General features: G+C 44.7%; 1 protein-coding gene across 1 annotated transcript in view; it reads right to left on the bottom strand.

The window, feature by feature from the left end:
* The window catches only part of LOC116854673 (thioredoxin reductase 1, cytoplasmic-like), a 41,651-nt gene extending 30,458 nt beyond the window's left edge, over window positions 1-11,193 (bottom strand). The window contains exon 1 of the mRNA XM_032836761.1: window positions 11,093-11,193. Coding sequence (XP_032692652.1) covers window positions 11,093-11,183 — 91 coding nt within the window. The 5' untranslated portion in view covers window positions 11,184-11,193. The remainder of the gene's footprint in view (window positions 1-11,092) is intronic.
* Between the last annotated feature and the right edge of the window lie 3,131 nt (window positions 11,194-14,324).

Here is a 14,324-nt window from a genome sequence, read left to right as displayed (position 1 = left end):
GTATCTAAAATATATTAAAAAAACTCTTAGAACTCAGCAATAAGAAGACAAATAGCCCATCACAAAATGGGAAGAGGGTTTGAACAGAAATTGTTTCAAAGAAGATATATAAATAATCGATAAGCACATAAAATGATACTCAACATCTAGTCATTAGGGAAATGCAGATCAAAACCACAGTGAGATGCCACTTCACAACCACTGGCATAGCTAAAATAAAAAAGCCAGACAATAACAAGTGTTAGCAAGGATATGGAGAATTTGGAGCTCTCATACATCACTGGTGAGAATGTAAAATGTGGACCCTTTGGAAAACAGCTTGGCAATTGTTCCAAAAGTTAAATGCAGTTATCATATGATTCAGCAATTCAAATTTTAAGTATATAGCCCCCTAAAAAGAAAACGTGCCCCCACAAAACTTGACAATGTTTATAGCAGCATTATACATAACTGCTAAAAAGTAAAAACAACCCAAATGTCCATCAACTGATTAATAAATAAAATGTGTTGTATCCTACAAGGAAGTATTATTTGGCAACAAAAGGAGATGAAGTACTGTTAACATGCTATAGCATGGATAAAGCTTGAAAAATACTAAGTGAAAGAAGCCAGTCACAAAAGAATATACAGTACATGATTCAGTTTCTTTGAAATGTCCAGAAGATGCAAATCTATAGAGGCAGAAGATAGACTGGCGGTTGACAGGGCTGGTAGGGTGGGGTTGGCTAGTATTTACTGGCAATGGGTACAAGGTTTCTTCTGAGGGTAGTGAAAATTATTACATGGTTGCATACTGAACTATGTACTTTTAAATGTGATTTTTATGGTATGCTAGTTATATCTCAATTTTTTAAAACAATTATACAAATGTTTATAGCAGCTTTATTTATAATTTAAAAATGAAAACAACGCAAATATCCTTCAATGAATGAAAGGTAAATTATGGTACATTCACACAAAGTTAATAAATGCAATAAAGTGGAATAAACTGTAGTTGCACACAACAAATTGGATGAACCTCTAAGGCATTATACCATGTGGAAAAAAAAATCTCAAAAGGTTACCTATTGTGTAATTCTATTTAAATGACATTCCTAAAAATGCAAAACTATATTGATGGAGAACAGATAAGGATTCTCAGAAATTAGAAGTGGGGGTTGGCTGTGTCCACAAAAGGACAGCCTGCATCAGGCTCCCTGCTGAGCAGGAAGCCTGCTTCTTCCTCTCCCACTCCCCCTGCTTGTGTTCCCTCTCTCACTGTGTCTCTCTCTGTCAAATAAATAAATAAAATCTTTAAAATACAAAAAACAAAAAACACAACAACAACAAAAACAACAAGATTCAGTAGAGATCTTACTATGTAGAAGAGGGACATGAATTTAAGGATCATTCTTTTCAGAGAATGGGTTCCAGAAATATACTTGAATTTATGCACACTCCTCTCCTCAAATCTTTTAAAAATGCAATTAAGACATTATTTGAATCTTAGTGTATTTATTATTTTAAAGCAAGTTCTTTCCTGCTATGTCAGAAGTTACTGACTTGCCCACATAAAATGAAGTGAATGAGTTAAAATCTTAGTAGTTATTCAGGTATGCATTCTAGCAGCCAAGACCGGAAAAAAGACATGTCTTAGATAATACATGTGAAATTACCTTGTATATTGTGGAATCCTATAAAATGCGAGGTATTTTTATTTGGAATTATTACCTTTCCTATGTATTTGGGGACTCGATGATTAACGTTCCTGGGAGACAGATATGCAGAATATTGGAACTGGAAAGGACTTCATTTTGGAAAGGAAATCAAGGCCCAGAAATGCTATGGAACTTGTCTAAGATCATACAGTTACTTGATGGTACAAGAAGAACTAGAACTTTGTCTTCTTGACTCTAATTCTCTTCCCATTGCCCCTCCAGTGACTTGTGGAACCATACTCTCAATAAGCATCCCTCAAATACTATAATGATGGTGACTATACTGGGGACCCACCTTGGAAGCCAAGTTGTTTTATATCAAGTTCTTCCAGTCAGTTCAAGGTTATACTCCAGGGACACAATTGATCTTGTGGACATGACATTGGCAATTCTACCTGCCTGAGATGTTCCATTTGTAGGATTCCAAGGAGTTGGGAAAAGAGAATTAGATAAAAGAAGCTTCCAAGGGAAAAAAAGATGGTCCTGGGTTGACTGTTACTGAGATAGAAAAATCAGTTAGGGTGCCTGGTTGGCTTAGTTGGTTAAACATCCAACTCTTGGTTTCTGCTCAGGTCATGACCTCGGGGTCATGACACCAAGCCCTGCCTCAGGCTCCATTCTCAGCATGGAGCTTGCTTAAGATTCTCTCTCTCCCTCTCCCTCTGCTCTTCCCATGTTTGTACGGGTTCATGGGCTCTCTCTCTCTCTCTCCCTCAAGAAGGAAGGAAGGAAGGAAGGAAGGAAGGAGGAAAATATCAGATAGAAGGGAATAACGTCTCACTTCATTCAAGCGTTTATTGAGCATCTACTATGTGCCATGATACACCATCCCAAACAGGGACTTCAATTCTGAGCAAGACTTCCTTGCCCTGGGAAGTCAGTCTCATAGAACACACTAAACAATGCACTAGATGTCCTAGAAAAGAAATGGAAAGGGCCATAGGAGTCCACAATGGGCAACACTAACTCTACTTGGGGAATCACAGAATTGTCATTTGGAATGGGTCTTGTTGGGTAAGGAGAGTGTGTACAGCAAAGATGAGAAGGGAGAGTATTCCGGGCAGAAAACCAAATGTTCAAGAACAGATGAATAAGGGAGCTTGGCAAGGTCAGGGAACAGGAAAAAAAAAAAAAAAAAAAAAATGACCCAAATGCAAGACAGAAGGGCTTAAAAGAGGCCAAACCTGTCAAAGGTCTTTTGTTCTTAAAAGAAACTTCACGCGGGCGCCTGGGTGGCTCAGTGGGTTAAGCCGCTGCCTTCGGCTCAGGTCATGATCTCAGGGTCCTGGGATCGAGTCCCGCATCGGGCTCTCTGCTCAGCAGGGAGCCTGCTTCCCTTCCTCTCTCTCTGCCTGCCTCTCTGCCTACTTGTGATCTCTGTCTGTCAAATAAATAAATAAAAATATTAAAAAAAAAAAAAAAGAAACTTCACTAGGAGTTCCAGCATTGGTCTAATCTAGTAAGAATTATTATTAATCAGTACCTATGCAAAAAGAAAAGATTTGACATATAATTTTTTTTTTACATACAATTTTTTAAAAAATGTACCCCCTCCTGGGGCGCCGGGGTGGCTCAGTCAGTTAAGCATCCGACTCTTGGTTTCAGCGCAGGTTATGATCTCATGTATTATGGGATCAAGCCCTGCATCAGGCTCCCCACTCAGAGGGGGAATTGGCTCCAGAACCACCCCACCCCCCCGGTTCATGTGCTGTTTCTCTCTAAAAATAAATCAGGGGCGCCTGGGTTGGCTCAGTTGTTAGGTGTCCGCCTTCGGCTTGGGTCATGATCCCAGAGTCCTGGGATTGAGCCCCGAATCCGGCTCCCTGCTCGGTGGGAAACCTGCTTCTCCCTCTTCCACTCCCCATGCTTGTATTCCCTCTCTTGCTGTCTCTGTGTCAAATTAATAAATAAAATCTTTTATAAATAAAGTAAAAATAAATCAATCTTAACAAAAGAATCTTCTGGGGCGCCTGGGTGGTTCAGTGGGTTAAAGCCTCTGCCTTCGGATTGGGCCCGCATCCGGCTCTCTGCTCAGCAGGGAGTCTGCTTCCTCCTCTCTCTCTGACTGCCTCACTGTCTACTTGTGATCTCTGTCTGTCAAATAAATAAATAAAATCTTAAAAAAAAAAAAAAGAATCTTCTCCCTCTCCTTTCCATACTACTCCACCCACACCCAGAGCCAAAGATGTTGATTTGACTTTGTTTTGTTGTGTTGCTTTAATAAATACAATTAGCACTCTTCAGCAAGTGTGTTTCCGTATTCGTGCCTGAAAACCAGCTGCCAGACACACATGGCCCAAGCTTTCTCCTCCCTCCTTGCCATCCCTACCCTCAGCTGCCTCTTAGTGATACCAGAGAGTTATTACTGTATTCCTCTGCCTGTCTGAGGACCAGATCCCTGTTCAGCTTCTGTCTCATTCCACTCTGGCCTGGACACCCCAACCCCCTTTCCCAGCCAGATCAGCCAGATCAAACCCTGAGCATCATACTACCAGTCTAGCAGATCAAAGCACATCCAGAAAGATCCCATGGAATCCTACTACAAACAGGTACAAGGAAACCTCACTTCCTGCTCTCCCAATACAAAGACTGCTTAGCCCAGCATTACATTTCTGACAAAACTGGATAGGATAGAGAGCAGCTTACCAAGTTCTAGTTCTTTCTACTACCCCCACCCCAATTTCTTCTTCGATCTCACAGCATACATAAAAGAAAATAAAAGAAATTTTTAAAAAACCCTAGCCGTTGCTCAAATGCATACAATTACTTCGATAAACCTAAAGCAAACACCATAACCAAGAGCGCGGCAGTATCCACTTCAGAGACAATCCTTGTGATAAAGCACTCGATGAAACAATCATTAACTGGAGAGAGAGAGGGGCACAAATCCTCACTATGCTCCCAGTGGGGTTTTTTTTTGCAGGCTGCGGCCTATACCTGAAAAACTGGTTGAATTTGGGCAGCCCATTGAGGAGGGAGAAATGAGCAGCTTAAAATACCATAAAGTAAGTGAGCGATAACTCCACAGTAATCATAACTATGGTATAATATCCATGATCTTAAGAAAAAGTACCCAAGGGGCGCCTGGGTGCCTCAGTAGTTAAGTGTCTGCCTTTGGCTCAGGTCATGATCTCAGGGTCCGGGGATGGAGCCCCGCATAGGGATCCCTGCTCCGCTCTTCTCTCTCTCCCACCTCCCCTGCTTGTGTTCCCTCTCTCGCTGTATCTCTCTCTGTCAAATAAATAAATAAAATCTTAAAAAAAAAAAGAAAGAAAAAGAGAAAAGGTATCCAAAACTTGGAAATAAGAAGAGGATGACAATGGCATTTCAATGTCATACTGGGACATTGTTTAACTAGCCCACTGAAGGATCATTCAATCTTTTAAGAGAATGTACCTGTTCTTGACTTTGTTATATACTATTTCATTAGTGTCCAGACACTGAAATTTTGTTGTTTTTTATTTTTTTTAAGATTTTATTTATTTGACAGAGATCACAAGTAGGTGGAGAGGCAGTCAGAGAGAGAGGGGGAAGCAGGCTCCCTGCTGAGCAGAGAGCCCGATGCCAGGCTTGATCCCAGGTGGGATCATGACCTGAGCTGAAGGCAGAGGCTTAACGCACTGAGCCAACCTGGTGCCCTAAAGATATTATTTTTAAGTAATCTCTACACCCAGTGTGGGCTCGAACTCACAATCCTGAGATCAAGAGTCACATGCTCTACCCACTAAGCCAGCCGGGTGCCCCCAGGGACGTTTTATGTTAACTTATATGAGTCTGTCCAGTAATACCAGAGGTTACAGTTTTATTGCCCTGTAGGACATTAACCAGTTTTGGAACTCCTAGGAAATTCAATTCAGAAATTCTTTCACTGATTGAGTCTCTATTCCTTGGTATCTCCTTCAAATCAGTAGCTTTACCACCTACTGATTCCTTCATACATTGTTTAATAATTTTTTTAATGTATGTTCATCTTATTTTTTACAAGAATCATATTTTTAACTTTTTGAAAAATCATACTTCGGTCATTACATTGTTCATTCAGTCATTCTCTGTGTTGCATTGCTATGTACGAAAAGCTGTGTTCTGCCCTGGCTACTTCTCCACACATTCAAAAGGCCCCATCCTTTTTTTCCTTAACGTATGCCAGCTTCACCCTACAGATTCTCAGACCATAATGACCTGCGATCCGATCTTGTTTGGCCCTCAGTGTTTTATTTAACTGAATTATTGCTGACATTTACGAATGGGAAGAAGTCACAAAAGCAATACATAAATATGGATTTCTAGTTTCTCTGGAAAAGACCTGAAGTTCTGGCAACCCTAGAGTCGTCCTCCCACTCCACAAAGGAGAGCTGGGCCCCTTTTAGCACATTCTGTCCCCTGTTCATCCCAGTCTCCACTGCTCTCTATTGTTACCTGCCTGTCCTTGCAGTGAATTTAAACCTTTAATCCCTCAACGGTGGCCTGCTCCTTCTCATCGAAAGCTGATTCTCAGTCTATCCCACATCTCACCACCTGCTCAGCTCAGCTTTGCATTCAGTAGACACTGACATCTGAAGTGTATGGGTCTGTGTGTATATACGTACCTTACACACACACACACATACACGCATATTCGATTGTGACCAAAAAATAACTTTTAAATATTGACTGAAAGTTGGTAGCACATTTTTAAGTCATTCTCAACCCACCTGACAGTTCAGAGCTAAAACCATGGCAGTGACTTAGACCAACAGTTAACAAACTGGTTTTCAATACCAAAGAGAGATTCATGATAGTGATGTACAGCAGTACAATGTACACTAGTTTCTTTTTTATTAAGATTTTATTTATTTATGTGTGTGTGTGTGTGTGAGAGAGAGAGAGCGAGAGCGAGAGAGTGCGCACAAGCAGGGGGAGGGGCAGACAGAGAGAGAAGCAATGTTCCTGCTGAGCAAGGAGCCCTATGGATACAGGACTAGATCCCAGGACCCTGGGATTACGACCTGAGCTGAAGGCAGATGTTTAACTGACTGAGCCACCCAGGGGTCCTGTGTGTAGTGTAAAGGCCGATGCAGCGAGAGCAGCCCCACCCCGGTTGAACTGCCATCTTGCTGGAAAGCTTAAATTGACCTTGCCTGCCCCCCCCCAGGGGAACTTATTTAAAAGCAAGTCCGGGAAACCAGTCCCAGGTAACAAAGTCCAAATACAAGGGTGGGTCAGGCCAGGAGGAGGTATTCAATCAGTGGGGGCGCACACTGTCTCCCAGCTACCAAGGAGTATGGGTCCCTGCCCTTTGGGAGCCTTTTGGCGTCAATCCTAACCAAGGTGTGATAGGCTAAATCAAATGTCTACTAGGGTAAAATGCAATTCAGTTGGTCGCCTAGCATCACTGTGGAGTTTCCTGTGTGTGTTACAATCTCATTGGCCACCCTGTGTGTGGCCAGGCCCAACCACATGGCCTTTGCTCTATAAAAGTTAGTCTAGAAAGCAGGGAGGGGTCGTCCTCTCTGAAGGGGCAGCCCCCACCGGTCTGTTTGACGGTCGGTCTGATTCTTGATGCCTGGTGCGAAATAAAGCTTTGCTTGGCTTTTGCTTTGTATCAGTCTTGCTCCTTTAATCACGGACCCATTATTGGGGTACCCAATTTTGGGGGGACCCAACAGTAGACTAGTTTCTACCAGCAAAGTAAAGCTCAGAGCTTAAAAACAGGTTATAAGGAACATTCATGAAATGTTCAGTGATATTGTATGAAGGTTAAAACCCCCAAAACCTTACATGTTAGTCCCTTCTTTCAAGGGCCTAATCCAACCGCAAATCCAAAATATACTTTTTAAAAAGAAAGACAATTTTAAAAGCTTTAAATACTCAGAAAACATTAATACAAAGAGGTGAACTTTCAAGCGCAAAGATTCAAACAATGACCAAAGACTTTTATTTAAATTATCAGGCTAATGTGGGCTAAGAGCAAGTTTTCCCTTGAATTATCTAGCAAATTATACAATATTATCTTCTGACTGCATATTCCTAGCATGTCAATCAGGATGACCTTAGTTTCTATACCACAGATTTCAATTTTCTCTTATTATATCCTCCACTCAAACCTCAACACCACCCCTGAGGACAGGAGCCTCTCCCCAGGAAAAGGTGGGTTCACTCTGGCTCAGACACCTCACTCCCGTGTTCTCAGACCTTAGTTCAAACCACCTGCAGCACCAAACATGGTGATTCCTGGCCCAATACCCGGAGACCTGATTTAGTGGGTCTGGGATGGAGGCCAGGAAAACAAACTTTTAACTTACACATACCCACCCTTTAAGTAATTAATTCTCTTGCAGATGGTCTTAGGATACACACTAACAAACACTGTCTCCTCGCCTCACTGGAGAAGCTGGCTGTGGAAAGCAAGATGGAGTCACTCACGTCAAGCAGGGGCCTGTGTCAAGCGATGACCCAAGTACTTAAGGGTACTGCAGCTAAGAGATAGCACTGAGACCAGTAGCAGCTGACACCCCAGAACTGATAACAAGCAGAAGCAGAAGATGTCTGCAAGGGCCCAAGACTGATTAAATCACTCTGAAAAGGGAGGATTTTTGCAGCGAACTGTCAGACTCCTCAGACGTGACCCCTGTACGTCTGACCACTTTAAATAGGCAGCTGCCGCCCAAGGCTCTGCCTGATTGATCTCTGAGCAGGGCTGAGATCGTTCACGGCTTGAACCTCATAAGCAGTAAGTGGGGAGAGCAGACCCGGCCCGGAGAGGGCTTATCTCTACTGTGCGCCCACAGGCAGACTTCACGTTTGGTTTGTTAACTTCTACCCATTCTGTTATCTTGTTTGTTGTGTGCCGTGTGAGAGGCCAAGTTTATCATATCGTGACATGTCCTTGAGCTTGGAATCCTGAACCTGCTTTATAATTATGTTAAGCCTGCTTTATGACTGAATAAAGCTGACATTGCAGAAAGACACAACTCTGTGTGTGCACCTCCACAGTGTGCTTGGGACACCAGTCACTGTTAGTAACACTGGCTTTTGGAAACTTCCTTGCTTACAAAAAGTTGTCCTTTGCCATATGGACCATATGGATACATTTACTGAGTCCCAATCATCTGTAAGGCAGTGTGTCAAGGACTGTGGCAGATAAAATAATGAACAAAACGCATTCCTAACTCTCACAAATCCGGCAGGAAAAATAAATGTTTACAAGTTAATTAAAATAGAATGGAATATGTGTCATGGCAGGAATAGAAATTAAACCCTAAGCACTACCATTCTCTGCCAGCATCTTGTACCCATACGTCTTTATGATTACACATGATGACACAGCATTTTCCGTGCCCTCGCTGTCCACGAGACTGTATGTTCAAGGGCTGAGATCATGCCTTGCTCACTCCTGAGTTGTTAGTAACTGATAAGTAATAAATGCTGGGTTGAAGAGTCATTTAATCAAGACATTCTTCATTACAACTTGGCCCAGATTGTCAGAAACTTCACATTAGAATCTGGCTGCTCATTTAGGAAGTCAGTTCCTTGAAACCTAACCATGTAATTTCACATTTGGAGGGAACTTAAGAAAATGTGGTTCAGCATGTCACTAAATTTGGTGTGCAGATCATTGGTGGTACTCAAGGAAGATAGCTTCTAGAGTGTTTATGGGTGATATATGAAAAAAAATTTTTAATTTCAATAGGAGGCATATCTGTGTGTGTATAGAAAATATCTAGAACAAAGCAGTACTTTTCATAGATTAATGCTTAAAACAGTGCTTCATTTATTTCAAAAAGTAAATGTAGAACAGGTGAAACTTTTATGTTTTTAGAAATCCTAGTGGTTGCCCTTGGTATGTGAGTAAGAGGCATGAAGGGGCTTCTGGGGTACAGGAAATGTTTCTTTAGCTGGGTGCTGGCTGCACAGGGACGGTCAGTTATAAAGCTGTATTATGGCAACTGCTCTTTGCTGCATGTACAGTATATTTCAACCCAAAAGTACTCTTTTAAGTGGATGTAAATAGTAAATAAATGATAGACATGGACAGTGGAAAAATCCTGAAGGTGGAAAAGGAAAGGTAAATTTGGGACACACAGACTCAAATTCCATTGTGTAAATGAGAAAAAAACTCGAGTGCCACAAATTAGCTGCTTGGTCTTGAGCAGGGGCTGCCCTCCACCCAATCTTCTGTCCCATTCTCCCTTCTCCCCCCACCTCATGTCCTCAGTTCCAGCAGATATGCGCCCTGTCTCCACGATGGTTTTATCAGCTGCTCCCCGCTCAGATGCCCCTGCCAAATCCAACTCTTCCAAGGGAGTTGCCTTCCCCACTTGGCTGTTTTTTACCATTCCTCTAAGCCCTTCGCCATATGCTGCCTTGTAACTAAATTGTAAGCCACGGAAAGAAACGGATTGATCCTACAGCATTTAACAATTCCTTCTCTTGGGCAGGTTACTTTTCTGGGTCTCATTTTCAACACCTGTAGATCTGGGTGGGGGTTGGGGGGGCGGTGTCAGGATTATGATCTGGGGGTTTGGAGTCAACAACCGCGGGTATCCCTCCCAGTTCTACCACTTACTGCCGCCGAACTTTGGGCACGTTTCATCGTCGTCTTGTGCCTTAGCCGCTTCAACTGCAAAATCGGGGTTAGGATACGCCTAACTTTTAGGGTTGTGGGTGAAGGGAAACAAGATGATCCGTGGGGAGTGCTGGAGACAGTGTTTGGTAACCGTTAGCCATTATCACCATTGTCTGCAACGTGGAGAAAATACAAGCGCCTTTCCCGCCGGAGTCATTGAAAGGACAGCGTGGGCTGGCGCTGTCAGAAATGCGCCTAAGACTCAAGAGGGGGAAAGACTCAAGGGAGAGAAGACGGGGCGGGGGGAGACAGGAAGATCTGATGAGTCTTGAAGGCGGAGGGTGTGTGGGCAAGGGGGGACACGCGCCCCACCCAAGACCTAGCGAGTCCGAATCCCCAGTTAAAAAGGCCCAAGTTGCTCCTCGGCGCTTAAGCTCCTTTGCTCTGGGTGTCCGTCCCCCTGCCCCCGGGGTCCCGGCTCCCTGAGAGGTGAAGGTGAATTCCCGGAGGAAACACGGTGCTTGGAACAAGGGCGCATCAACAGCCCGCTCGCTCCGGGGCCGGAGACGTCTTCGGGCAGGTCCTGCGGCCGGCACGCTCCTCCTTCCGCCCCCTACCTCTCAGAAAGACACCGGCCGGGCCGCCCCTTCGGGGAGCAAACTTGGGGAGGCCGCTCCGCGCAGGCCGCGGGACACCCCCGGCGCCTCTCGGCTCCCTGCGTGGCGCGCGTCGGCCGAGGCCTGGGCCTCCGGGGCGGCGCCGCCCGTCGGGAGGGCGCTTCCCGGTCACCGCACGCCCCAGGCCCGCCCGGCCCCGCGCTCTGGGGCCGTGCCTTTGCCCTCGCTCGTACCTGGCAATGGGATGCCAGGGCGGCTGCGGCTGCTGACTTCCGAAGGGGAGCGGGCGGCCGCCTTCAACTTCTTGCTCTTCGCGCAGCCCATGGCGCTCAGGGCCCGGTGGGTGTTCCCGGCTGACGGCCACCGCAGCCGAGCGGAGGCCGCGCGCCCCCTGCCGGCGGTTAGCGGGACGGCGGGGCGGGGCGGGCGGTGGGCGGGGCGGCGGGCAGCCACGCCCTCACGCCCACGCCTCCTCTTTCAAGCAGGTGGATTTTTTTCACATTAAAATGCACTCAGTAGGGGCACATGGGTGGCTCAGTGGGTTAAAGCCTCTGCCTTCTGCTCAGGTCATGATTCCAGGGTCCTGGGATCGAGCCCCGCAGCTCAGGTCATGATTCCAGGGTCCTGGGATCGAGCCCCGCATTGGGCTCTCTGCTCAGCAGGGAGCCTGCTTCCTCCTCTCTCTCTGTCTGCCTCTCTGCCTACTTGTGACCTCTGCCTGTCAAATAAACGAATAAAATCTTTTAAAAAAATAAATAAAATAAAATACGCTTGCTAAAGATAAGTAGGAAAATGTAAAGTGGAAAGAAGTCGGGAAAAGGCATTCTCCACCATCTTATCTTCCAAATTACTGTTGCCGAATATACTATTTCTTTCCAGTTTTTCTGCCCTCAATTCTTAGTTTTGCACCCAGGTTTTCACTTAATACTAGCATTTTCTATTCATAGTCCTGTAAGCCCTGCATCTAACTTCCTGGCTTCCACTCTCATCTCAGGATTTGCCAGTGGATTAGATTGACAATGACCATTTTATTCCGAAGAATTTGTTTATTGAGAGAGAGAGAGAGAGAGTGCCCATGAGACTGGGGTGAGGGAGAGGGAGAGAGAGAATCTCAAGCAGACTCCCGGCTGAGCACCTAGCCCACCCCTGGCTCGATCTTGACCCTGAAATCATGACCAGAAGGAAAGTCAAGTGTCCGTCACTCAACTGACTGAGCCACCAAGGTGCCCCGATCACTTTATTTTAAACGAAGCTTGCTCACCCCACCCTCACCTCTCCTGCACTACGTACCATACTTTCCTTTTATATGGCACTAAGATCCTTCTAACTTACCCTGTTCTCTGTCTCCTGCTCTCACTTCCCTCCTCCCACCAGAATAACATCTTGGCATTTTGTTTCCCTTTTGCGTGTCGTAAAAGCTTAGAACAGTGACTGAGATACTGTAGGAATTGAATATTGAGGTGAAGAAGGAAGGAAACATTATCCCAAGGGGCACCTGGGTGGCTCAGTCGGTTAAGTGCCTGCCTTCAGCTCAGGTCAGGATCCCAGAGTCCTGGGATCAAGCCCCACATCAGGCTCCCTGCTCAGCGGGAAGCCTGCTTCTCCCTCTCCCACTCCCCCTGCTTGTGTTCCCTCTCACTCGTTGTCTCTCTCTCTGTGTAAAATAAATAAATAAAATCTTTTTTAAAAAGTCCTCTCAATAGGGGCGCCTGGGTGGCTCAGTGGGTTGAGCCTCTGCCTTCAGCTCAGGTCGTGATCCCAGGGTCCTGGGATCGAGCCCCGCGTTGGGCTCTCTGCTCGGCGGGGAGCCTGCTTCCTCCTCTCTCTCTCTCTCTGCCTCTCTGCCTCCTTGTGATCTCTGCCTGTCAAATAAATAAATAAAATCTTTAAAAAAAAAAGTTTAATAAAAAAAAAAAGTCCTCTCAATAGAGCTACTATATTAGGCTTACCTTGTCTTCTATTGATGGACATTTGATTTGTTTCTTATTTTTAAATGTTAGGAATAAGACTATGGTGAAGGGCTCCTGGGTGGCTCAGTTGGTTAAGCAATGGCCTTTGGCTCAGGTCATGATTCTGGAGGCCTGGGATCGAGTCCCACATCAGGCTCCTTGCTCGGTGGGGATTCTGCTTCTCCCTCTGACCTCTCCCCTTTCATGCTCTCTCTCTCACATTCTCCCTCCCTCAAATAGATAAATACATAAAATCTTTTTTAAAAAAAGACTAGAGTGAACATCTTTATGTTTAGAGCTGTAAGGCTCTCCTTACACATTGCCATATTGCTTTCCAAAATGGGGGCCCCCATGTGTACTCCCACCAGTCCGGAATGAAAGTTCCATGCTACCCAAGAGTGATTTTTAACACCCAAGCCACATTGAGCCCCATCAGATGGGGTCACTGTTCTCAGGGCAGTGCTTGGTTTTTCCTTCTCTTGGTGAATTAACATATGTGAAGCATCCAACCCATATCCGGCTGTGTCCTAGGGTTACAGGGCGTCTAAAGCAAGTTTCCTGCTCTTGAGGAACTTCCATCCCAGCTGAGATTTAGTGACCTTGTCTGTTCACCAGATGTGTGGCCGTGATGCAGGCCTCTGTGTTCATCTGAATTTGTGGGCAAGCTTATTTCCTGCTTTTCTTGGGAGCAGCCCTGAGTCAAATGCTCTTGGAAGAGCATTTGGGTGTTTATTTGCTTAAATACAGAAAGCAAAGGCTGAGCAAAAACCTTTTAAACACAGACACCGCACAAAGCCAAGGTGAAGTTGAACAGTCTCATTCAGGCATTTGCAATCTGTTAGGATGGTAAGTAATCTAACTAAGGCAGGAACTTTTAAAGGCAAAGAAAAGTTCCCTACCTCTGTGAGCCTGGTCTGTAATTCCTTTATTTGGCCGGAATGATTATTTCAGATATATATTTTTTTAACATGCTGTTCAACTTATTGCTAAAATAACTACGTATTTTGTCAGCAAAATCTCAGTTGTGGTGTCTTTTCTTTTTCCCCATTTAAAGCACACATGAGACAAAGATGATGGCTTTTCTTTTTTTTTTTTTTTTAATAGCTAGGCAAGGGTAGCTGAGAGTCATGTGCTTGCCCGTGTCATCTTACCATATATCAACAATTTGTTGGACATTGAAGAGGAGCTAGGCACCTGCTTACAGCTTTTCTCAAATCATCTCATGTTTTCTACACAGGAGCCCTATGTGGCAGGGACGATCATTATTCCTGTTTTACAGCAAGAATCCTGAGGCTGGTGGGTTAATTGCCCAGATTCCCAGAGCCTGATATACAAACCCAAATCTCCTTATTCCAAGGCCTCTCTGCTCTTAACCACTAGCTTATGTAATCATTATGACACTGCAATCCACTAATCACTATACATGGAAGGACTCGCCTTTGGGAGATGTTCTGAGTGTTGATTTAATTATATACGGTCTGTTCAAAGCACATCAAAAGAAAGGGTATCTCTTTTT

Source organism: Lontra canadensis, unplaced genomic scaffold (assembly GCF_010015895.1).
Source record: "Lontra canadensis isolate GAN:19392208 unplaced genomic scaffold, GSC_riverotter_1.0 scaffold93, whole genome shotgun sequence".
In the NCBI taxonomy this organism is placed as follows: Eukaryota; Metazoa; Chordata; class Mammalia; order Carnivora; family Mustelidae; genus Lontra; species Lontra canadensis.
This window is presented reverse-complemented; position numbering and strand designations above follow the sequence as displayed.